We start from the raw sequence: 26,113 nt of genomic DNA on the forward strand, positions 1-26,113 counted from the left end.
AGCCTCCATTTTTTTTTTAAACTACTCTCTGCCAAGCATAGTATAAAGCCCTTTAGATAAACTATTTCAAATTCTCCCCATAATCTTGTAAAGTAGAAATTATTATCTCAGTTTCAGATTAAAAACCAGATGCAGAAAAGTTCAGTAAAAGTCATACAGGTCTAGAATTTTTAATGTTTTCAGTTTACTATTTATTCTTGTATTTGGAAATTGAAGTAATATAATTTTCATCATACTCTGCAATACACAAATGCTAAAGTTAACAAAACATAACCAATAAAGACTGACACAACTGGCAATAAAATCCTTTATTATTAATTTTTCAAGAGAGAAGCATGCTTTTTATACAGCACCTGTAAACAAGTTAGTGAAGTATATACTATTTTGAGATTCCCCCTTTCAATTTTTTTTTTGGAATGTTAGGTTACAACATCAACTGCATTACATAAGAGTTACTGAAAGCAAGTCAGGGTAAAATTTTATAGCCAAAAATATTCATAGCAGCAGCTTTTAAAATATGATTTTATTAAATCAAGTCATTGCACTTGGTCATTTTATTGCTACAGCAAAACAAGGCCATTACATTATAATACTTCTCATTTCTGATTTAACTGATTGTCTCATTCTGCTCATACATTTCAAGTTTAAATGCAGGCATAAAATGTTTATCAACAAATCTAGAGAGCATTTGGATTTTTTATTTTTCTGTGATCACAGTAAGAGCAGAAAAAAGAGTATCTTCTGTTACGCAAGGCCTGATCTCTCTTTACATCTTCAGACTTAAATTCTGTAGAAGGTAACAGCTTTATATTAAGAGAGAAGCTTAGTGGTCACACACAAAAAATAACACTGAAATACAATTCGGAAATTAATGATACTGTGTGTCTCAAAGAATACATGAACTATACATTCACTAATAATTTGGCAGTGAGATTCCATGCTGTTCACTTTCGTCTTTTATACTCACATGTAGAAAAAAAATTCATGACTTACCCCAAGTAAAGGTTATTATTACATATCATTTTGTGATATGAATTTTAGGAACAGAAATTAATAAAATTTCCCATACCAACAGCAAGGAGTAACATTGCTAGAATAAAGGAATCATTTTTCCCATCAGGCCTGGGTTTGTTTGGTTTTCTTTACTGTTTTATCAAGGACAGAAAGATAAAAGTATTTCAGTTATTTTTCTATTCTGACTGAGGAGTACACAAGCAAAATCTTTAAATGCATTTTCATGCTCATAAGCATCTTGATTTTATGTACTAGTGAGAAAATGGCCAACAAAAACTTTAAGAACAGCCTGAAATCTGCTGGAAACTTCCCTCGTCCCATTATCAGGATGACCAGGGATCGCTTCAATAGATTTTCAGGTGAGAAAGCTGGAGGATAATTTCTAGGATTACAATGTTTTTATTATACCTAAGGTTTGTCATTAAAAGAAAATAAGATTTAATTTATTTAACAAGAAGGAAAAAATTCATTTGACTAGTCATTTAAATCTATTCTATTTAACAGAAGAGGAGGGAACAATTTTGTTCAGTAGTGACCTCATTGGAAGAGCCCATTTTGAAGAGTTCTAATATATATTCTCAATATATAATTAGCACTCCCCCAAACCCCTAATGTAAGTTGTAAATTAAACATTATGTTGTTTACTGGCATTTCTATTTTCTACTTCAGTTCTCTTTATTTGAAACATGACAAAACTTCATTTACATAAGATTTCTGTATTATAAGATTAAAATATAAAGGCAAAATATTGGTTTGGTGGTTTAAAACTAAAAAAAATGGAAACATAATCACTGGTACTCAAAAATCTGACACTCATTTGCTATATAATAAAGCATAAAACCTAATTTTTTGCAAATGAAAAATTTCAAATTTTAAAAATTTAAATAAACCCACTTGTGTTTTTAGATGTACCTACAGATAGAACATTTTAAAGCATTCAACTGTTCATAAGTAACTCTGAAGAAACAACTAATTCATCCATTCTGTGAAAATGTATTTTAAATATCTTCAACTATATTTGGTTTTAAATAAGCTGTAATGTTTTATTTTATGACATACTAACATTCATCATAAAGTTTGTACCTAAATAATAGTTCAAAATATCTCCATGAGTTAGTTTGGTCTATTAGGTAAATTATACATCATAAAACCTGAGTATTTACAAGATAACTTGTCAAAATAGGAAACCTCACACTGAAGTTCTGAAAAGTTCTGGGTTTTGTTTTCCTATTACCATTATTAAAAGTCAGAAGGAGAAGCATGAAATTGACAAGATAATGAGCAATATTTGAGACTGTAAAATAAGCAGAAAAGTACAGCAATAGGCTGGTGTTTACATGTTTTATATGTGCTGTAGTTTCTAGGCACAAGTTAAGGGTTAAATTAACAGTTTTAGATTCTTCAGACCTAACAAATTTAAAAAACAGTTCATATTTCCCCAAATGTTTAACAGTTCAACATATTTTAACTAAGTTCCTTTTATGACTCCTATAGTGCAAGCAACATAAAATATTCTAAAAGTTGATGAAATTATTTTGATTATTCATTAGTTCTTACTATATGCATGGGTGAGTAATCTGGTTTATATAGCTAGGAAACTCCTATTTCATCACCCAAAATATAAACAGCATTGCAGACAAAGAGGCACAACAGTGTAACCTTGGGAAAGAGGATAAAAGTAAAAATATATATATATACACATACACATACAAATACAGTTTATATCCCTTATGCATTATGGAAAAAGTAGTGACTATAGTTACTAAAAAGCTAATCTGTCCCTCTCAAATAGTGTGTATCTTACAGATAACTTGTAAATATATCACCATATTTATAGTATAGATCTCTTTAAAAATAATACAAGTTTCAATAAAAAAAACTACTGTGCACATTCTTATTTATATATATTCAGTAGTATTTTCAAGCAAACAATTTTTAAAAAAGTGTTTGCAATCCCAGCACAGTTAAGAAATAAGGCCTCTTTTTCTTCATATTGGCAAAACAAAATATATATATATAAAAATTCACCCTCACTCTACGTTTCTATAGATATTATACTTCATTTACTCATATTTATCATAACACCAGCATTCACAATTTGTAAGTAACAAGCCAGCTGAAGTTCATAGTGTTGCTTCTGAATCCCGGGAACATTATGAACACCAGGTCCACACTACCTCAAGAAGACAGGATAGCTTTTTTCAGCTTCTCTATTTCCATCTAAAACAAAAAACATAAATTGAGCAATACATAAAATATTCTTAGTTTAGTAGTTTATTTTATTCTATGTCATTAAGACGTGATCATACTTTCAAGCCTTCAGATTTTTTTCCAGACCTAAAATCCAATTTCCCATGGTATAATATAGTTGAATAAAGTTTCAACAGTACAATGCAAGTTCCTTAAATGGCAGTCACAATAAGAAAAAAGCAATTATAGCCCTTTCAGCCAGAAAAATGTTAAGTCATGTGAGCATTTAAAATTAAAGCTGTAAAAAAAAATCAGTCAGTCCTACAAAGAACAAAAGAATCTTTGAAACCCAATTAAGAAATGTACATGTATCTGTAATTAAACAAAGGGTACATTAAACAATGGTAAAATGAATAAAGAAAAGACCTGTTTAGTTCCATGTTTTTCACTAATTATATTTAATTATAATTATGGTTAAATCACTTGACTTGGTTTCAATTTACTTATCTGTAACCAGTATATACTACATTAAATATCTTAAAGCCCAGGAATATATCTAAGATTCAGTCAAGGTGCTGAATCTTCCATCTTTAGGCAGAAGGCATTCTTCACTTAACAGAAATTCATAACTATAGGAATTTATGAAGAAGGAAATCAGTTCATTAAGTTTGCACAATAACTACACAGTTATTCAATATTGACATATTCAAATGGCTAAGTTGGGGCTCAAAGACATTAAACAGGATGCCAATGTTCCACACTAACAAGTGACAAAGGACTTGTCATGGTAAGATTTAGGACTTTAAAGCCCACAGTTTTTATACTGATTTCTCTTCTCAATTCTCTAACATTTTGATAATCTTTAACCTTTCACTGCATGAGGAAAAATATAGATAGGCCTTGCCTTATCCTGATGGCATCACCTTCCTCAAGAGTGCACATAAACAATACATGCTTTGGCTAGCTTTGACAAACAGTACATTATTCAATGATTAGGACTTTGCCATAGTGAAAAAGTATAATTTTTGTATGTTCACAATCTCCTTAAAGATTGTAACTACTCAAGAACAGTTTATTACTTTCAGGACCTTCCCTGATATGATTCTCTTAATATTATGATGATTAGCTCAATGTTTTAGCAGCACTGGACTAGAACAAGCCTGTCTTCAATTTGGATTGAGATGATGCATTGTCAGCCTGATCTGTTATTATAGTCTTTATTCCAAAGATACAGAAAGCGGTAAGAAAAACAAACTGGTAGAAGAGGGAGTAGGGAGTGTGAAGGCCACTACTGCATGTACAATCAGCAATACTCATTGTAAACTGCTATTTTGTGACATACATTTAGTTATTACTGGACAGGGGTCATCATGGTGGACAGGAGGCAGGACTAGATTGTAGCTCCAGACAGAACAGCATGCAGAGGCTCGCATAGTGAATTTTAGCTCCAGATAGACTGCAAGAACAAACCAGCAATCCCGAGAGGACCCACAGACCCTCTGAAGAAAGCGGACTGCTCTTGCAGGACCTGAAAACACCCCAAATACTTGAGTGCCCCAACTGCAGAAATGGGAAAGGGAGACCCTCCTCTCCCGAACACACACCCCCACTGGAGAAACTGAAGGTCTGTTTGCAGAAGTTTCCAACTTCACCTGGATCTGACTCAATTTAGAGAGCTGAACAAAATACAGTGGGTAGAGGAAGCGCTGTAAGGCCCTGGGAGCTTGCTGAGTCCCCAAGGAGGCCATTCCTGCCTGGCACCACAGGGATATACAGGGAGGGTGGCCAGAGGAGCAGGGGGTAAAACTCCACAGGGAAAAGGAAATCTCTAGCTAAACTTAACAATTTGAATGGGGCAAGAAACCTCCTGGCCACAACTCTGGAGGGAAGAATCAAGCCCTTTTCTTTCGCAGCTAGAAGGCGGGTAGCCTGGGGCAAATTTTCAGGCCCATCTCGCCCACCATCTGGAAACAGGGCTGTTGGGGAAGGCATGGTGGGACTGAGACTGGCCCTTCAGTTTGCGTGGGAGCTGGGTATGGCCTCTGACTGCCAGCTTTCCCCTACTTCCCCGACAACCTGCATGATTCAGCAGAGGCAGCCATAATCCTCCCAGGTACACAACTCCAATGACCTGGAAATCTCACCTTCATCTCCAACAGAGGCCACAGCAAGCGAGCTCAGACATGCCTAGCCCTGCTCCCACCTGATGGTCCCTCCCTACCCACTCTGGTAGTGGAAGACTAAGGGCATATAATCTTGGGACTTCTACGTCCCCGCCCACTGCTGGTCCCTCTCCCTACTATTACAGCTGATGCTTGCTGGAAAATGCCACCTCCCGGCAGGAGGCCAACCAGCTCAAAAATAGAACATTAAACCACCAAAACCCTCACGGAGTCCAATGAACCCCCCTGCCCGCCACCTCCACTGGAACAGGCACTGGTATCCACGGCTGAGACCCCCATAGACACTTCACATCACAAGAGTCTCTGCAAACAACCCCTAGTACCAGCCTGGAGCCTGGTAGAATCACTGGGTGGCTAGACCCAGAAGAAAGACAATCATCACTGCAGTTAGGCTCACAGTAAGCCACACCTGTAGGAAAAGGGGGAGAGTACTATATCAAGGGAACACCCAGTGGGACAAAAGAATCTGAAGAACAGTCTTCAGCCCTAGACCTTCCCTCTGACAGAGCCTATCCAAATGAGAAGGAACCAGAAAACCAACCCTGGCAATAAGACAAAACAAGGCTCTTCAACACCCTCCAAAGATCACACTAGTTCACCAGCAATGGATCCAAACCAAGAAGAAATCCCTGACTTACCTCAAAAAGAATTCAGGAGGTTAGTCATTAAGCTAATCAGGCAGGCACCAGAGAAAGTGAAACCCAGTGCAAGGAAATCCAAATAACGATGCAAGAAGTGAAGGGAGAAATATTCAAGGAAATAGATAGCTTAAAGAAAAAAAAAAATAAAATAAAAAATTCAGGCAACTTCGGACACACTTTTAGAAATGCAAAATGCTCTGGAAAGTCTCAGCAATAGAACTGAACAAGTAGAAGAAAGAAATTCAGAGTTTGAAGACTAGGTCTTAGAATTAACCCAATCCAACAAATGCAAAGACAAAAGAACAAGAAAATATGAACCAAGCCTCCAAGAAGTCTGGGATTATATTAAACAACCAAACCTAAGAATAATTGGTGTTCCCTGAGGAAGAGAAATCTAAAAACTTGGAAACATATTTGGGGCAATAATTGAGGAAAACTTCCCTGGCCTTGCTAGAGTCCTAGACATCCAAATACACGCAGCACAAAGAAAACACCTGGGAAATTCATGACAAAAAGATCATCACCTGGGCACATTGTTACCAGGTTATCCAAAGTTAAGATAAAGGAAAGAATCATAGGAGCTGTCAGACAGAAGCACTAGGTAACCTATAAAGGAAAACTTATTAGATTAACAGCAGATTTCTCAACAGAAACCCTATAAGTTAGAAGGGATTGGGGCCCTATCTTCAGCCTCCTCAAAGAAAACAATTAGCCAAGAATTTTGTATCCAACGAAACTAAGCTTCACACATGAAGGAGAGAGAGCCTTTTTCAGACAAATGCTGAGAGAATTCGCTATTACCAAGCCACCACTACAAGAACTGTTAAAAGTTGCTCTAAATCTTGAAACAAATCCTAGAAGCACATCAGAACAGAACCGCTTTAAAGCATGAATCACACAGGAACTATAAAACAAAACTACAAGTTAAAAAGCAAAAACAAAAAACAAAAAACCCAAGTACACAGGCAACAAAGAGCACAATGAATGTAACAGTACATCACATTTCAATATTAACACTGAATATAAATGGTCTACATGTTCCACTTAAAAGATACAGAACACCAGAATGGTTAAGAACTCACCAACCAACCAGCTGCTGCCTTCAGGAGACTCACCTAACATAAAAGGACTCACATAAACTTCAAGTAAATGGGTGGAAAAAGGCATTTCATGCAAATGGACACCAAAAGCGAGCAGGGGTAGCTATTACATCAGACAAAACAAACTTTAAAGCAACAGCAGTTAAAAGAGACAAAGACGGACATAATATAATGGTAAAAGGCCTTGTCCAACAGTAAAATATCACAATCCTAAACATATATGCACCTAACACTGGAGGTCCCAAATTTATAAAACAATTACTAATAGACCTAAGAAATGAGATTAGACAGCAACACAGTAATAGTGGGGGACTTCAATACTCCACTGACAGCATTAAACAGGTCATCAAGACAGAAAGTCAACAAAGAAAGAATGTATTTAAACTATACCTTAGAACAAATAGACTTAACAGATATATACAGAATATTTCATCCAACAACTGCAGAATACACATTCTATTCAATAGCGCATGGAACTTTCTCCAAAATAGACCATATGATAGGCCATAAAACGAGCCTCAATAAATTTAAGATAACTGAAATCATGTTAAGCACTCTCTGACCACAGTACAATAAAACGGGAAATCAAGTCCAAAAGGAACCTTCAAAACCAGACAAATACATGGAAATTAAATAACGTGTTCCTGAATGAGCACTGGGTCAAAAACAAAATCAAGATGGAAATTAAAAAATTATTCAAACTGAACAACAGAATTCTACCAGACATTCAAAGAAGAATGGGTACGAATCCTTTTGACACTATTCCACAAGATAGAGAAAGAAGGAACCCTCCCTAATTCATTCTATGAAGCCAGCATCACCCTAATACCAAAACCAGAAAAGGACATAACCAAAAATGTAAACTACAGACCAGTATCTTTGATGAACATACATGTTAAAATCCTTAACAAAACACTAGCTAACCGAATCCGACAACATAGAAAAAAGATAATCAACCATGATCAAGTGGGTTTCATACCAGGGATGCAGGGATGGTTTAACATACACGAGTCAATAAATGTGACATGTCATATAAACAGAATTAAAAACAAAAATCACATCTTAATGGATGCAAAAAAAAGTTCGACAAAATCCAGCATCCCTTTATGATTAAAATCTCAGCAAAACTGGCATACAAGGGATATACCTCAATGTAATAAAAGCCATCTATGACAAACCCACAGCCAACATAATACTGAATAGGGAAAAGTTGAAAGCATTCCCCCTGAGAACTGAAACAGGACGAGGATGTCTGCTCTCACCACTCCTCTTCAACATAGTACTGGAAGTCCTAGCCAGAACAACCAGAGCAGAGAAATAAATAAACGGCATCCAAATCAAAAAAGAGGAAGTCAAACTGTCATTGTTTGCTGACGATACAATCATTTACCTTGGAAACCCTAAAGACTCCTTCAGAAAGCTCCTAGAACTGATAAAACAATTCAGCAAAGTTTTGGGTACAAGATTAATGTCCACAAATCAGTAGCTCTTCTATATACCAACAGCAACCAAGCAAAGAATCAAATCAAGAACTCAACTCCTTTTACAACATCTGCAAATAAAATAAAATAAAATACTTAAGAACTAACCAAGGAGTCAAAAGACCTCTACAAGGAAAACTACAAAACACTGCTGAAAGAAATCACAGACGGCACAAATGAAAACGCATCCCATGCTCATGGATGGGTAGAATCAATACTGTGAAAATGACCACAGTCAAAAACCATGTATAAATTCAAGGCAATTCCCATCAAAATACCACCATCATTCTTCACAGAATTAGAAAAAACAATTCTAAAATTCATATGGAACCAAAAAAAGCCCGCATAGCCAAAGCAAGACTAAGGAAAAAGAACAAATCTAGAGGCATCACACTACCTGATTTCAAACTATACTATAAGGTCACGGTCACCAAAACAGCATACTACTGATATAAAAATAGGCACAGAGACCAATGGAACAGAACAGAGACCTCAGAAATAAACCCAAATACTTACAGCCAATTGCTCTTCGACAAAGCAAACAAAAACATAAAGGACACCCCTTTCAACAAATGGTGCTGGGATAATTGGCTAGTCACATGTAGGAGAATGAAGCTGGATCCTCATCTTTCACCTTATACAGAAATGAACTCAAGATGGATTAAGGACTAAAACCTAAGACCTGAAACTATAAAAATTCTCAAAGATAACAATAGAAAAACCCTTCTAGTTATTGGCATAGGCAAGGATTTCATGACCAAGAGCCCAAAAGCAAATGTAATAAAAACAAAGACAAATAGCTGAGACCTAATTAAAGAGCTTTTGCATGGCAAAAGGAACAGTCAACAGAGTAAACAGACAACCCACAGAGTGGGAGAAAATCTTCACAATCTATATATCTGACAAAGGACTAATATCCAGAATCTACAACAAACCATCAGTAAGAAAAAGCAATCCCATCAAAAAGTGGGCTAAGTTCATGAATAGACAATCCTCAAAAAAAGATATGCAAATGGCCAACAAACATATGAAGAAATGCTCAACATCACTAATGATTGGGGAAATGTAAATCAAAACCACAACGCGATACCACCTTACTCCTGCAAGAATGGCCATAATCAAAAAATCAAAAAACAGTAGATGTTGGCATGGATGAGGTGATCAGGGAACACTTCTACACTGCTGGTGGGAATGTAAACTAGTACAGCCACTATAGAAAACAGTGCAGAGATTCCTTTAAGAACTAAAAGTAGAACTACCATTTGATCCAGCAATCCCACTACTAGGTATCTACCCAGAGGAAAAGAAGTCATTATTCAAAAAATATACTTGCACACACATGTTTATAGCAGCAAGATTCACAATAGCAAAATCATGGAACCAAACCAAATGCCCATCAATCAATGAGTGGATAAGGAAACTGTGACATATATGATGGAATACTACTTAGCCAAAAAAAGGAATGAATTAATAGCATCTGCAGTGACCTCGATGAAATTGGAGACTATTATTCTAATGAAGTAACTCAGGAATGGAAAATGAAACATTGTATGTTCTCATGGACATGTGGGAGCTAGGCTATGAGGAAGCAAAGGCATAAGAATGATACAACAGACTCTGGAGACTTGAGCTGAAGAGTGGGAAGGGGGCGAGGGATAAAAGACTATGAATATGGTGTAGTATTATACTGCTCAGGTGATGGGTGCACTAAAATCTCACAAATCACCACTAAAGAACTCACTCATGTAACCAAATACCACCTGTACCCCAATAAAATTAGGAAAAAAAATTAGTTATCACGCAAATACATTGCTAGAGTTTCTCTTTGTATGTTCATTTTTAGTGACCATTATAATACTGTATAACGTTAACATTAAAGTACTACTTTTAATCTTTGGAGAGACATCTTTCTGCTTTAAATAAATTATTCTAAAACTTTAGTGCCTTAGGTGTGCTTTTACAAATACAGGGTAAAACTCTACCTGTAACAAAAGAAAAAATACATATGTAATACAAGTCAGTGTGAGGCCAAGTAACAGCTGACTTTGCTAGAAAAATAAAATCATATTAAGTTATCCAAAAGAGAAACAATTTGACTCGTCTTAATTTTTATGGCAAATTAAGTCAGATATACAAGTTTAACACTATTAAGTCCCTCTTATTTGTCTCATTATCTTATTTTCACGTATGAATATAAACATGTATATACAAAATGTGAGAAAAAAGTCAAAAAACGCTTAAAAATTTCTCAATATCTACCATGTTACATGCTGTGAATTTAAGATATACTTTTAACATGTACACTTTAATTTGTCAATAATGTATTCGATATCTAATATGTATACAGCACTGTGTTAGGAGCAATGAGCAAAGATAAAAAAGACATGGATCCTACCCAAACAACCTTACAGTCTCGAAGACAGGTAGAATAAGTACATACTCTAACAGTGAAAACATAGGAAGTTATTATATATACATCTCTTACAAAACTACAAGTCTTGCAAATTTGGAAGAAGACCATTTTTTTGGGGGACATAATCTCGTTCTGTCACCCAGGCTGGAGTGCAGTGGCATGATCTCGGCTCACAGCAACCTCTGCCTCCTGGGTTCAAGTGATTCTCATGCCTCAGCCTAGGAGCGGGGATTACAGATGTGTACCACCATGCCCAGCTAATTTTTATATTTTTTAGTACAGACAAGGTTTCGCCATGTTGGCCAGACTGGTCTCGAACTCCTGATCTCAGGTGATCCACCCACCTCGGCCTCCCAAAGTGCTGGGATTACAGGTGTGAGCCACTGCACCCGGCCACTAAATTACTTTTAATCAGAGACAGACTAATATCAATTTAATGAAGGTAATTGAGCAGGGCCTTGAGAATCTGTAGAATGTGGGCATTAGAAGATGAGACAAAAGGACAATCCAAGAAAACACAGTAAGAATAAAAATTCAGACATATCAATTGTAAGAGGCACAATGGAGGAGGATCAGCAAGTAAATAAAGATAACTAGGACCAAAATATAAAAACACCTCATATAGTAAGTTGTTGGAACTTTATTCAGCATGTAAAATAAAGCTCTTGAAAGTACTCGATGAAGGAAAGGTTAATCTGAGATAATTAGAGTACTCAAGAAAGCTAAGCAGAAGATAATAAGCATCAGAACAAGATATAGTGGGGATAAAGACATAAAGACTAGGAGGTAATAGGACTAAAAGTGAATGGAACTAGAAGAGAACCACGTACAAAGTACCATGTCTATATGACTATAAGAGCAACAGAAATTATCAAGAGAAACAGGAAATCAAAACAACAGGAAAGGAAGATGATAAATTAACTGAGGACATGCTAAATCTAAGTTCATGATGAAACATCCAGGGGGGACAAAAAGCCAGAAACATAGGATACAAGCTGGGAAAATACGAATTTGATTTAGAGCAGAGAGGTACTAGAGCTAATCATTAGATTCATGAGTACAGATGAATTCAAAATGTGAATGCTCAAACAGAAAAGCCAAGGATATCGGTGAAGGAATATTTACATTTAGGTTACAAGGAAGGAAGAGGAAGGCCAGGCATGGTGGCTCATACCTTTAATCCTACCACTTTGGGAGGCCAAAGTGGGAGGATCACTTGAGGCTAGGAGTTCAAGATCAACCTGGGCAACATTGTAAGAACCAGTCCCTACAAAAAACTGAAAAATTAACCAGGCATGAAAGTGCATGCCTGTAGTCTCAGCTACTTGGGAGGCTGAGGCGGGAGGATCACTTGATCCCAGGAGTTTGAGGCTGCAGTGGCCTATGATTGTTTCACTGTATTCTAGAGTGACAGAGTGACTCCCTGTCTCTAAAAACAAAATTTAAAAAGTAAAAAAGGAAGGAAGAGGAGATGGAGAAGTTAGAAACAATAGGATGTAGTATCATCTAAACCAAGACAAACCTTTGACAGAGTGGCAATGGTAGAAAAAAAAAAAAGTGATATGTTGCAGGAACTGAAGAAAACACCTTGAATTTGGCATCAGTAAACCTAACCTAAGATGCCAAGGGTTACAGACTGAATTGAAGGTGAAAAATCAGAGACCACAAAAGTAGACTATTTTTCAGAGGATGGGGGTTATTTTCATATTTCAACAAACGAACCTCAAGTGAAAAGAGAAAGTAACTGCAGTACATCAAGAACGCAGCTAGACCTAAAAGGAGGCTATTCTTTGATTCTGAATAATGGAAAAAGTCAAGTATTTTCATGCAAAGTAGTAAAGTTGCCAATAGAGGATAATGTTGGAAATAAGGATATAACCAAGTTTTATATTTTACAAAGTATTTTCACATAAATTATCTCAACAACTAAAGCTAAAGGAGGTTAAGTGACTTGCCTAAGTTCACACAGTATAATTTAATCCTGAAGTACAAAGGTTCTGAAGATTGGTTGCTTCTGTTAAAAACATTTTTAAGGCCAGGTGCAGTGGCTCATGCCTGTAATCCCAGTACTTTGGGGGGCCATGGCAGGTGGATCACCTGAGGTCAGGAGTTTGAGATCAGCCTGGCCAACATGGCAAAACCCCATCTCTATTAAAAATACAAAAAAAATTAGCTGGGTGTGGTGGCGCATGCCTGTAGACCTTGCTACTCAGGAGGCTGAGGCAGGAGAACTGCTTGAACCTGGGAGGTGGTGGTCGCAGTGAGCCAAGATCGCACCATTGCACTCCAGCCTGGGTAACAGCAAGACTTCATCTCAAAAAAAAAAAAAAAAAAAAAAGGGCCAGGTGTGGTGGCTCAGCCTGTAATCCCAGCACTTTGGGAGACTGAGGTGGGCGAATCACGAGGTCAGGAGATCAAGACCATCCTGGCTAACACGGTGAAACCCCGACTCTACTAAAAATGCAAAAATAAAACTAGCCGGGGGTGATGGTGGGCGCCTGTAGTCCCAGCTACTTGGGAGGCTGAGGTGGGAGAACAGCGTGAACCCAGGAGGTGGAGCTTGCAGTGAGCCGAGTTCGCACCACTGCACTCCAGCCTAGGCAACAGAGTGAGACTCCATCTCAAAAATATATATATATATATTTAAAATTTCAGTTCCACTGCTGTTAATCATTGATATGATTTGGATCTGTGTCCCCACCAAATCTCAGATTAAAAGTAATCCCCAGTATTGGAGGTTGGGCCAGGTGAGAGGTATTTGGATCATGGGGTGTTTGGATGATCCATGTTTGGATCACCCCCTTCATGATGAGTAAGTTCACACAAGATTTGGTTGTTTAAAAGTGTGTGGCCCTTCCCACTCTCTCTCTTACTCCCTTTCTCGCCATGTGAAATGTGTGCCCCTACTTGACCTTTCACCATGAGTAAAAGCTCCCTGAGGCCTCCCCAGAAGGTAAGCAGATGCAGGAACCATGCTTCTTCCTGTATAGCCTGTAGAAGCATGAGCCAATTAAATTTCTTTTCTTTATAAATTATCCAGTCTCAGGTATTTCTTTATAGCAATGCAAGAGCAGCCTTAACACTACCATTCCGAACCCTACTTTTTTCAATCTTATAATAGGAACAATAATCCTTACATGTTGTTATGTGTGTCTAATGAGATAAGGTGCAGAAAATGCTAAGCCTAACTAATACACAGTTTAAAACAAAAAAGTTAGTTGATTCTCAGGATAAGAGTCAAGGTTTTCCAACTGCAAGTCCCAAATTCTCTCTTGTTCCACAAACTGCTGACAAAAGAAACAGGGTAAGTAATGAGGCAGATTAAAAAACAGAAGGGAGTATGAAATACTTAAACAATGGGAAGAGTCTCTAAAAAAAGGTAGGATACAACTTTCTCTGAGATATGCAGAAAGAATAATGCAAATGAAGATAAACATTAGTGAGGAGAAAAAGAAAGCTAAGAAAGATAAAGGAAATAGTTGAAATTGCCAATCATCAGTGGAGAATTAAGATAAACTCTTAAGTTAAAAATGGGAGGCCAGGTGTGGTGGCTCAAGCCTGTAATCCCAGCACTTTGGGAGGCCGAGATGGGCGGATCACAAGGTCAGGAGATCGAGACCATCCTGGCTAACACGGTGAAACCCCGTCTCTACTAAAAAATACAAAAAACTAGCCGGGCGAGGTGGCGGGCGCCTGTAGTCCCAGCTACTCAGGAGGCTGAGGGAGGAGAATGGCGTGAACCCGGGAGGCGGAGCTTGCGGTGAGCTGAGATCCGGCCACTGCACTCCAGCCTGGGCGACAGAGTGAGACTCCGTGTCAAAAAAAAAAGAGAAAAAGAAAAAAAAAATGGGAGGCAGTGAATCCACAGACATCTGTCACCACCACCAGTCCTGTCCCTGAGCAAAGAATGAAAACAGCTTAACTGCACAGAAGAGACAACTACACGGACACCTCGTTTTATTGTACTTCGTTTTGCTGTGCTTCACAGATACTGCATTGTCTACAGTCAAAGGCTTGTGGTAATCCTATGTTGAGCAACTCTACTATAAACGCAATTTTTCCAACAATATGTGATCACTTTGTATCATTGTGTCCACATTTTGACAATTTTCACAATATTTCAAATGTTTTCACTGTAATTATATATGTTATGGTGATTTGTGATCAGTGATCTTTGATGTTAATATCATAATTGTTCTGGGGTGTCATGAACTGCGTCCATATAAAACAGCAAACATTTATCAGACATTTAACTGATAAATGTCATGTGTGTTCTAACTGCTACACTGATCAGCCTTTCTTCTCTCTCCTCCTCTACTTGGCCTTCCCTATTATCTGAGACAGAACAGGCCTAATAATAAAATTAGGCCAATTAATAACCCAAAAATGGCCTCTAAGTGTTCAAGTGAAAGAAATAATGACATCCCTCTCATATTAAATAAAAAGTTAGAAATGATTAAGCTCAGAGAGGAAGGCAATGTTGAAAGCCACAGCAGGTCAAGAGATTGGCCTTTTGCCCCAAACAGCCAAGTTTTGATTGCAAAGGAAAAGTTTTTGAAGAAAATTAAAAGTGCTATTCCAGTGAACATATGAATAATAAGAAAGCTTAACAGCCTTATTGTTGATATGAAGGAAAGTTTGAGTGGTCTAGATAGAAGATCAAACCAAAGATCAAATTTCCTTAAGCCAAAGCCTAATCCAGAGTGAGGTCCTAACTCTCTTCAATTCTTTGAAGGCCGAACAGAGGTGAGGAAGTGGCAGAGGAAAAGTTTCAAGGTAGCAGAAGTTGGTTCATGTGGTTTAAGAAAAGAAGCCATCTCCATGACATAAAAGTGGAAGGTAAAGCAAGTGCTAATGTAGAAGCTGCAGTAAGGCATCCAGAAGATCTAGCCAAGATCACTGATGAAGTCGGCTACAGGAAACAAATTTTCAATGGAGGTAAAACAGCCTTCTATGGAAAGAAGATACCATCTAGGACTTCCATAACTAGAGAGAAGTCAATGGGTGAATGTAGCTGGTAGCTTTAATGCAAACCATCACTTACTTATCATTCTGAAAATCCTTGGCCCTTAAGAACTATGCTAAATCTACTCTGCCTATGCTCTATAAATGGAACAACAAAGCCTGGATAACAGCACATCTGTTTAAAGCATGATTTACTGAATATTTTAAGCCCACAGTTGAGACTTATTGCTCAGGAAAAAAAAAAAAAAAAAAGATTATTTTTAAAATATGCATGCTGACAATGCCCGTAGTCACCCAAGAGCTCTGATGGAAATGAACAAGGAGATTAATGTTACTTTCACGTCTGCTAACACAACATCCATTCTGTAGCCCATGAATGAAGGAGACATTTAGACTTTCAATTCTTGTTATTTAAGATACACATTTTGGAAGGCTATAGCTGCCATAGATAGTGATTCCTCTGATAAATGTAGGCAAATAAACTGAAAGCCTTCTGGAAAAAAATTCATCAGGTAGATGCCACTACAAACATTCACAATTCATAGGAGAAAGTCAAAACGTCAATATTAACAGGAATTTGGAAGATGATTCCAATCCCCAGGGACGACTTTGAGGGTTGAAGACTTCAGTGGAGAAAATAACTGAAGATGTGGTAAAAATAGCAAGAGAATGAGAATTAAAAGTGGATCAAACTTGAACAGATGAGGAGTTGCTTCTTTTGGATCAGCAAAGAAAGTTTTGTGAGGTGGAATCTACTGCTGGTGAAGATGCTGTGAATATTGTGGAAATAACAAAAGATTTACAAAATGTAAACTTAGTTGATAAAGCAGAGGCAGGGTTTAAGAAGACTGACTCCAATTTCAAAAGAATACCTTGCCACTAATTAATTCCACTAACACCCTTGCCACCCTCTGGTAACCATCTTTCTGTTCTCTATGAGTTCAATTTTTTTAATTTTTATTTTAGCTCCCACAAATAAGTGGGAACACACAGTTTGTCTTTCTATGCCTGGCTTATTTCACTTAACACAATGACCTCCAGTTCCATCTATGTTGTTGCAAATAACAGGATCTCGTTCTTTTTTTGTGACTGAATAGAAGTACATCGTGTATATGTCCAACTGAAGTAGTATAGCATAATTCGCACAGAAACCAATTATCCAGTTGGGTTGGGAAAAACATATCCAGTTTATGCTGACTAAACTCTCAACGCTGGAAGAAATGAATTACCTCTAGATTGCTTCTCATTTTCTTCTCTTCTTCCAAATCTTTTCGCAGTTTTTCCAGTTCTTTCCTAAAAACAAAGTACTTATTACTGTTAAGTCTTTCGATTAAATAATTTATTTGACTGATATTTACAGGCTTTTTGTTACCTAACCCACCAGTTCATGGGAAAATCCTTTTAAGGGCAATAGCAATGTTAATTAAGAAAAATGTAAAATTCTCTAGTTAGAATGGTTCAATATAACAGTTAAAAATTCAGCAAAACCAAGGCAAATCTATCTGAGATCAAGAAACCAAGTAAATTTGGAGCAGCTCATGAAGACAGAAATAATATCTAACCTTCAGAAGCAATTTTCTATATTCAGCTATCATACATTTTCCAGGCTGGAAACCTCAAAGCCCAAGCAATTTGGTAAAATGAATAACAACACATCACAATACAAGGCAAGTTAACAGTTTATCTGATAAGATAACCTAGACTTTGAATTTCTCTCTATTTTTAAAAATTAAATACCACATTAAAGTCTAAAAACCAAACAAATTAAAAACTCTAGCCAATAGTTTCTCCTCCTTAACTCATGTTTTCATCTTCCTGTGTTCCCTTCTAATCTTTCCATACAGTTGTTCTTTTTTCTATAGCTTTAAGTGAATATTCAATATTATATCTTTGCACAAATTTTAAACCATTTTCATGCTGCTGAAATTTTCATATTTATATGTGGTTTGGTATCCAAATATCCAGGTATTTTGTTTGGCTGATTCATTATTCTGGAGACAGAAGGAGTGGGAGGAATCGAGGAATGAGACAGAAGGAATGGGAGGAATATGTTAGTATATTAAATTTCTAAATCAAAAGTATGGACATTTTCAGTCTCAACATATACTTGAAAAATTCTTGAGAATACTGTAGAAACAACAGCTTGAAAAAGTAAAAAAGAAAAAACTCATGAAGAAAAAATACTTAAGGAAAGAATTTTAAAATTTTTTATGTAACATTTCAAAACTAACTTCTTAGCAATAATTTCTTAGTGATATCTAAGCTATAAAGATCTAATATTATAAGAGTAAAACAAAAACCTCTGAACTCCAAGTCAACTAAAGAAATAAAATATTACCAGTACCTCTAATATCCCAAAAAGTGACCCTCTTTCCTTAATCCTATTTCCCTCTCTCTTCCATAGAAAAAGTTTTATAGTATTTATTATTATTCATTTGTTGTTCTAATTTTGCCACATGCAAGTGTATTCTTAAAATAATACACTTTCTGGTTTGGTATGCTTTCCAACTTTATATAAATGAAATACACTGATTGCGTGTATGCTTCTGACCTGCTCCCTCCTCTCAATATTTAGATTAATTCATACTGATGTTGAAATTTACTTTTATTGTTGTATGCTGTGTAGTATTTCTCTATTAATGTATCAATAGTATTTATCCCTTCTCCTGCTGATGCAAGTTTTTTAGATATTAAAAACAAACAAACAAACAAACAAACCTGCCATCCAGTTTCACTTTTCCAGAGAAACTGAAGATACTGAAAATACCCTTTGGAAAGACTTCTAAAATGTTTTATACTTTAAAACATATATATATGTATATATATATATCTCAGAAATGTTTTATCCATTCTAGAGCTAATTTAAGAGCACCTACGGGCAACATGTATATGTAAAACAGCCACCTACCAGAATAACTTCACCAATTTAACTTTTTTGCCGAAAAGAGAAAAGCACTGTTAATGAAAATTTCTTTGAAAACATACTTGCTCACACCAGAGACTTTTGTTTGAGACAGAGTCTTGGTTTTGTTGCCCAGGCTGGAGTGCAGTGGCATATTCACAGCTCACTGCAGCCTTGACTTCCCAGGCTCAAGAGATCCTCCCACCTCAGCCTCTTGAGTAGCTAGGACTACAGGGATGTGCCACTAACCCTGGCTTTTTCTTTTTTTTTTTTTTGCAAAAATGAGGTTTTGCCATGTTGTCCAGGACGGTCTCAAACTCCTGGACTCAAGCAATCCTCCAACCTTGGTCTCCCAAAGTGCTGGGATTACAGGAGTGAACTACCACACCCAGCCACAGATTAGATTTTTACTTAATATGGTTTGAAAAAAATTCTTTACGCATGGGTTAAGTAGTACTCATAGGAGAAAAGAAGGGCTACTTACCCGTGATCCTTTTTCAGTGCTTCTACAATGCACAACAATTCAATAATCTGGGCTCTAAGTTCATCCAGGGAATTTTTTTTCACATCATCTGTTTCTACTTTAGCTTTGATTTCTAATGGAGTCAGGAAAGCAGTTGTATTTGCTTTAGAAGCACTGGAAGGTGTTGAAAGGTACACAGATGGCTGAAAACACAAAAAATTTTTTTTCTGACTTTAATATTACATTTAAGTTCAAAAGATTTTTACATCAAGAAGAAAAACAATTAAGTACTTCAAGATAAATGGCAAATTTGGAAATTCAAAAGCAATTTGATGTTCACAACTGGAAAAATCGCCAGACAACTAAAGAATAAATTTATAATCATTAGTGGTTTTTGTAGGAAATGACAATTTCATTAACAGAAGAAAAAAGGAAAAAAGAAAAATCCATCAAATGCATATTATGGATGGTTCGCCTAGTGAAACAGGAGAGCACTATAAAGGTATTATTTTTTCTTCCATATTCAATACTTATTGTTTGGAATGTCCAAAGAGCTTCACTTAAAAGTAATTGTGAACAATTTAATAGGTTCAGGAAGAGTCACTAAAATGAGTCCATAGTCTGTCACCTCATAACTGTTTCACTAAAAAAATAGCAAATCACTTTAATAGAATTTCAATAGACTGTTGACAGCTGAGAGAATCAGATTAGGTGTATTTAATAAATTGGAAACACTCTGACAAAAATGCCCTGAAATGAAACAGAGAAATAATTTGGGAGGAAACCTAAATGACCTTAAATGTGTGTCAGTTGTGGTGAAACTACGTTAAATAAAAATGGTAAAAATTTTGATAAGACATCTAACACATGTAACAGATGAAAGGATTCATGTACATACAGTATTCTGCCATTCATTCCAGTATATACTGAATGCTTAATTATTATACTAAGCACCAAGCTAGGTAAATACTACACAAGTGTTCATTTCTGACCTTAAGAATATATGTTTAATGGAGAAATGAAATAGATGCAGAGATCTATGCCTTTAAAAATACAAAATATGTAATATTTATTTTATTCAATTAAAATGTAAGCTCTTTCAAAAATATTTGCAGAAAACAGTCTGACGAAGCTAAACAATTCAATTTTTTAGCAGTAATTATTCCATTTCTTGGCAGAAGAAATAATTCTTCCTAAAGAACACCTTAAATTATCTATGTTTGAGGTCCACAAAGAATCCCAGAAAGTCAACAAACCTTAGCCCACAATGCACCTCACCTTTGGAGAAGAGCATGTATCTTTTTTTAATTCAGATGGCTTTAGGTTGGCACTGTCTTCTTCTTTTGGTAACTTCAAGATTTTTTCGGGGCTGTGAGTTGGCTAAATGATTTTTTAGAAGTGAAGAGACATAACAGACCAAAGAAAAGAAAAGGTAGTAAGTCTTTGGATAACAAAACAAGTAACTTTTATGGATTTTTCAGCTGCTACTGTTGCTGATATCCCATTATCATTAATAGGATGCTACATACTTTCAAGCTGAATAACATATTTGCGTATCTTGAGGGCAAAAAGTTTGCCTCTTAGCAACAAGGATTTTCTCCATTTAGGTAATTTTAAAAGTACTATAGCGTTTAAGAGCTAATATATTAACATTACATTACCACCAGTACTCCAGGCAATGTAGAAAAAGCATACAAAGAAGTCAATACATTTAGACATGAGGATAAGTACTACAAAAACAATGAATATTTCACAACCATCATCAGAGAAATACAAATCAAAACTACAATGAGTTATTACTTCACCCCAATTAAAATGGTCTTTATCCAAAAGATAGGTAACAACAAATGCTGGCAAGGATATGGAGAAAAGGGGAACCCTCATACACTGCTGGGGAGAATGTAAATTAGTACAACTACTATGGAGAAAAATTTGCAGGTTCCTCAAAAAACTAAATATAGAGCTACCATCTGATCCAGCACTGCTAAGTATATACTAAGAAAAAGGAAATCTGTATATCAAAGGAATATCTGTATTCCCATGTTTATTGTAGCACTATTCACAAGAATATAGCCAAGAATTGGAATCAACCTAAGTGTCCATTAACAGACAAATGGATAAAGAAAATGTGGTACATATAGACAATGGAATACTATTCAGTCACAAAAAAGAATGAGATTCTGTCATTTGCAACATGGATAGAACTGGAGGTCACTATTTTAAGTGAACTAAGCCTGGCACAGAAGAACAAACTTTGCATGTTCTCACTAAAAAAATTAAAACAATTGAACTCATGGAGACAGAGAACAGAAAGATGGTTACCAGAGGCTGGGAAGGGTGTTAGTCGGGTGGTGGTAGGAATGGGGGATGGTTAATGAGTACAAAAAATTGAGTAAGACCTATTATTTGGTAGCATAACAGGGTAACTACCAAAAATAATTTAATTGTACACTTAAAAATAACTAAGAATACAATTTGGATTGTTTGTAACACAAAAGACAATTGCTTGATGTGATGGGATACCGCATTTACCCTGATATAATTATTATGCATTTCATGTCTGTATCAAAATATCTCACATAACTCATAAATATACACATCTATTATGTACCTACTGAAGTTAATTTTAAAAATTTAGAAAAAAGAAAAAAAAAAAAAAACACTGAATATTTCAGGAGAAAAATTTTTCTCAATCTTTCCTAAAGTGAGTATCTGCTGAATTTTAGTAACTGTTGTTGAAAGACAAATTAAACAGGTTCTTTCTTTGTCACCCTTTGACCCTGTGCTCTGTGACTACAGCCTCACGATAATTTCCTTCTGATTCTGTAACCTTCCATTCCAGACCCTGTTGGAATGAACACACCTCTCTCCCTCTATCTCCTTAAATACCAGCATTTGCCACTTGAGTATAACAGCTATCATCCTGATTGTTAAACTTAGGTAGAGCTATAAATCCTCTACCTTCAAATGGACTCTGCATTGGCTAAATCTACTGTAGTTTAAGACAATTAGGTGAACTCACAGAATGTCCACCATTGAAACGGCCCGGCAACCTTCTTCCAGGCATCTTTGGTCTATTTGCAGTGAGATGAAGCAAGTTTTCTGAGGAAGCTATGTCATCAAAATTTACAACATCTAGAAAATAAAAATAAATATTATTTACTAAGAGAATTGCACCTTTTTAAAGGTAAAAAATAATGTTTCAGTTTTTGAACAAACTATAAATTAAAAAGAGTACCACTACTTTGAAGAATTCACAAATTGACCTGTGCTTTTCATATGCATTTGGAAAACAACACTCGCCCTTAAAAGAAAAAAAAAATCCTCTTTACCTGATACATTTATATAGTATATGACTTTATTAACACTATAAAGGTTGTTTCCAGTAGAGACCTAGACCTCAACAAAAAGTTCTTAGTGAAAAATCTGTATCATAAAATGTAGTAGCATAAAAAACTCATCAAGTTCCTAACAAAGATCTACTTCTTAAACTCATAATAAATTACAAGATCTCAGAAAATCAGCATGTAAAACTGTTTTGAACTTCAAGAAGTAGAATATTCGAATGTTAAGAATTAAACTTTATCTGGCACCCTGCCACTTTCGATTTGTGTTTCTCAATATAAAGCAAAAGCATGATTTAATGTACCTTTATGTGTATATGTACGTGCACAGTATTAGGTGGGACTCAAACTGTTTATAGTTCACTGCACCTTTGCTTAGACATTATCATGTTTAGCAATCACAAGATGGCTTCAAATCTAAGGCAAATCAGATTCCAAAAAAAAAAAAAAAAAGCTACATGGGTTACCAACTTACTTCCTCATCATCAAAGGCTGGCAGACCTTTGACCCGGTAACTTGGGTTTAAGGACAAATCTACTCTAAAACAATGATATATAATACTTTGCCTTTTTCTAGATGATTCAGAAGTCTTGCTAAAGGAAATGTCTTTAACTCTGAAGCCCAGATATCTATGTATGAATCAAGAACCCAAAAGGTAAACTACTACAGATACTTCCATTTTCAATAGAACCTTCCTTTAATTCAGATTCCAAACTCAGGTATTAACCACAGCCAAAATTTTCTACCTAATAGCAGATTCCTTTGGTCTAATCATCCAGATCTGTATTAATTCTTCACGTTACCATCTGCCTAGATGTTTATAATACTTTCTGTCAGATAGGTATATGTTCTAACTCAGTTATTTGTTTCTTTAAAAAGATACAGATACTCATCACTGCCCACAAAATTTATTCATCAACTTTACTTATTTAGAGAATGTTTTTAAGGGATGGAGGACACAAAGGTAAGGCAGAAAAAGAGGCATCACTGTTTGGTAATATGCATTTTATAACAACTAGAAGAATTTGCTGATAACTTAATATTTTCTATCAATTTCTTTGTGTGTTCTCACTTGTGTCAACTTACTAAGCTGATTCATTAAAACAGATACTCTAATATGCTTGATTTAATATTTGAGTCTTTAGATAACTGTAAGTAATCATGAAAGAAACAAACCATAATAATAAATGACAATGAAAAATGCATTATATAACGTGAAGGTTGAATTTAAATATATGTTTAAATGTCATGTTATTTGTAAATATCATAAAGAAAGCAATCAGTATTTTTAAAAGATGTTAAAATATGTTGTAGTTTGAAGGGTGAAAATTGCTTTTACACTGATGTGTGCATTAACAATCCACAAAGAAAAAACCTTAACAAGTACAATCCAATCATTTCAGCCTATAGAGATTATTTTCAAATGCATATTTAAGCAACTTGCAGAAAGAAAAAGAAACAAACAGAAAAACACAGGAGAAGACAAAGAAAAATGAAACTGAAAGGGTAAATAAAACATAGATTTACAAAAGTATACACCATGCTCGTGTAAAATGTCTTCTGTATGTCCAGTTTTGAACTACAACACCAAGACAAGTAACTTTACTATTCTAAAACTCTCTCAGGTTCTCCATTTAAGCCATTGGGTTAGTAAAAAGGAACAGTGCACATTTTGGACTCATGACTTATCTAAATGCTTATAAATTTACCTAAGAGGGATAACAATGGATTTACGCTGTACACATGGCATAACAGGCATGACAATCATTTGGCTTTTGCAATCACATCTGTCACTCTGCCAGCCACTTAAAATCTGCATGTTGCTAGGAACACATAAAATTTTTAAAAATCAAAATGAAATATCCAATTTGGAGAGAAAATAAACTGATTTTTATGGTTGCCAATTTTCTTCAAAAACAATTATCAAAAGAATATTTTAAATGAATCAGGAAACTTTTCCAAAATGAATTTCATTTTCTCTAAAAATGGAAAACCAAAAGGGTTAGAATAAATAGACAGACAGACAAGTACACTTTCAGTAAAATTACAAAGAAAAATCAATGTGCACCACCTATTTATATTGAAAATACTATTTTGATTGCTTTATAAACTTTCATCTTACCAAAATGGAGAAGGGTAGAATAATTTCCTGACACGTAAGAAGGGAAACATGGCAAACAGGCTAGGAAACAAAATCTGGAAAGAAAAGTCAAGGATAGGAATGTCTAGAAAAAAGACTAAACCAAAATAATTATTTTACAAAACAGGAAAAAAGAACAGCTGTAGAATGAATAAAACCATTTCAATGTTTGGCATATAACTATTTGCAGGTTATCTAACTTACACAAGATGTGTATTAGATTTGAGGTTTATTCCTTTGTCTTTCAAAGGGAAAAAATAATATTAGTATTAATTTCAATATGCATTAAGCTAGAAAGTCCTGTTTTATTACTCACTGAACACCAAGACAGCTTCCAAAAGGATGGCTTAGTGCTTTAAGAGGCCAGAGTAATAAATCAGCATGTTACACCTCATAATGTAGTTATAACTAAAATTAAATCAACTTTTAGTCTTTAGCCCACGATAGAAATTACGATGAGAATCAATTTTAATTCTATGGTATCAAAGAAGAAAAATATGTTAAATATTACTTTAAAATATCTCACTATAAAAATATGACTCAATACTATCTTTAAAATATTTCATACATAAATAAAAATTCACTAATGCCTTATATGATACTTACAAGTCTTTAATATGGCATGATCAAGGAAACTATTAGAAACCAATTTTTTTAAAATTCTAGTTTAGATATAGGCTGACTTTTTATAGTATATGCTACTCAACAGGTACCTATTAGAAAAATTCCACCATAAATTATTTCCAGAAGAAATGAGTAAATACTGGAAAAGAAATTTTTTAAAAAATAGATAAACTATCAAATAAACCAGAAGAAAAAGAAATGTGTTTCCTTATTCAACAATGAATGCTACCGTCAAATAATACGTTTCTTTAAAATTGCTTTTTTTTGGTTTGTTTTTGAGACAGGGTCTCTCTTTATCATGCAGGCTGGAAGGCAACGGCATGATCAAGGCTCACTACAACCTACAACTCTCAGCCTCAAGTAATCCTCTCACCTCAGCCTCCCTCCCTAGTAGCTGGGACTACAGGGGTGCGCCATCATGCCCAGCTTTTTTTTTTTTTTTCCTGTAGAGACACGGTCTCACTATGTTACCCAGGCTAGTGTCACTATGTTGCCCAGGCTAGTCTCTAACTCCTGGACACAAGCAATCTTCCTGCTTTGGCCTCCTAAAGTGCTGTGATCACAGGCATAAAATTGCCTTTTAATCATAGAAAATCTTACCACAGAAAAACCACCAAAAGATAAAAATACTACACTGTAAGGAAACTTCATCA

At 35.5% G+C, this 26,113-nt stretch overlaps 1 protein-coding gene across 2 annotated transcripts in view; it reads right to left on the minus strand.

Moving 5' to 3' along the window:
• Positions 1 to 505: 505 nt before the first annotated feature.
• Positions 506 to 26,113, minus strand: part of CD2A (CD2 associated protein) — a 151,207-nt gene continuing 125,599 nt past the window's right edge. For both annotated transcript variants that reach the window (XM_011756888.3, XM_011756889.3), the window contains 5 exons: positions 22,375 to 22,487; positions 20,631 to 20,732; positions 19,374 to 19,555; positions 17,217 to 17,280; positions 506 to 3,234 (listed from right to left, as the gene is read on the minus strand). In XM_011756888.3, coding sequence (XP_011755190.1) covers positions 3,193 to 3,234; positions 17,217 to 17,280; positions 19,374 to 19,555; positions 20,631 to 20,732; positions 22,375 to 22,487 — 503 coding nt within the window. In that variant the 3' untranslated portion in view covers positions 506 to 3,192. The remainder of the gene's footprint in view (positions 3,235 to 17,216; positions 17,281 to 19,373; positions 19,556 to 20,630; positions 20,733 to 22,374; positions 22,488 to 26,113) is intronic.

This window comes from Macaca nemestrina, chromosome 5, assembly GCF_043159975.1.
Source record: "Macaca nemestrina isolate mMacNem1 chromosome 5, mMacNem.hap1, whole genome shotgun sequence".
Lineage (NCBI taxonomy): Eukaryota > Metazoa > Chordata > Mammalia > Primates > Cercopithecidae > Macaca > Macaca nemestrina.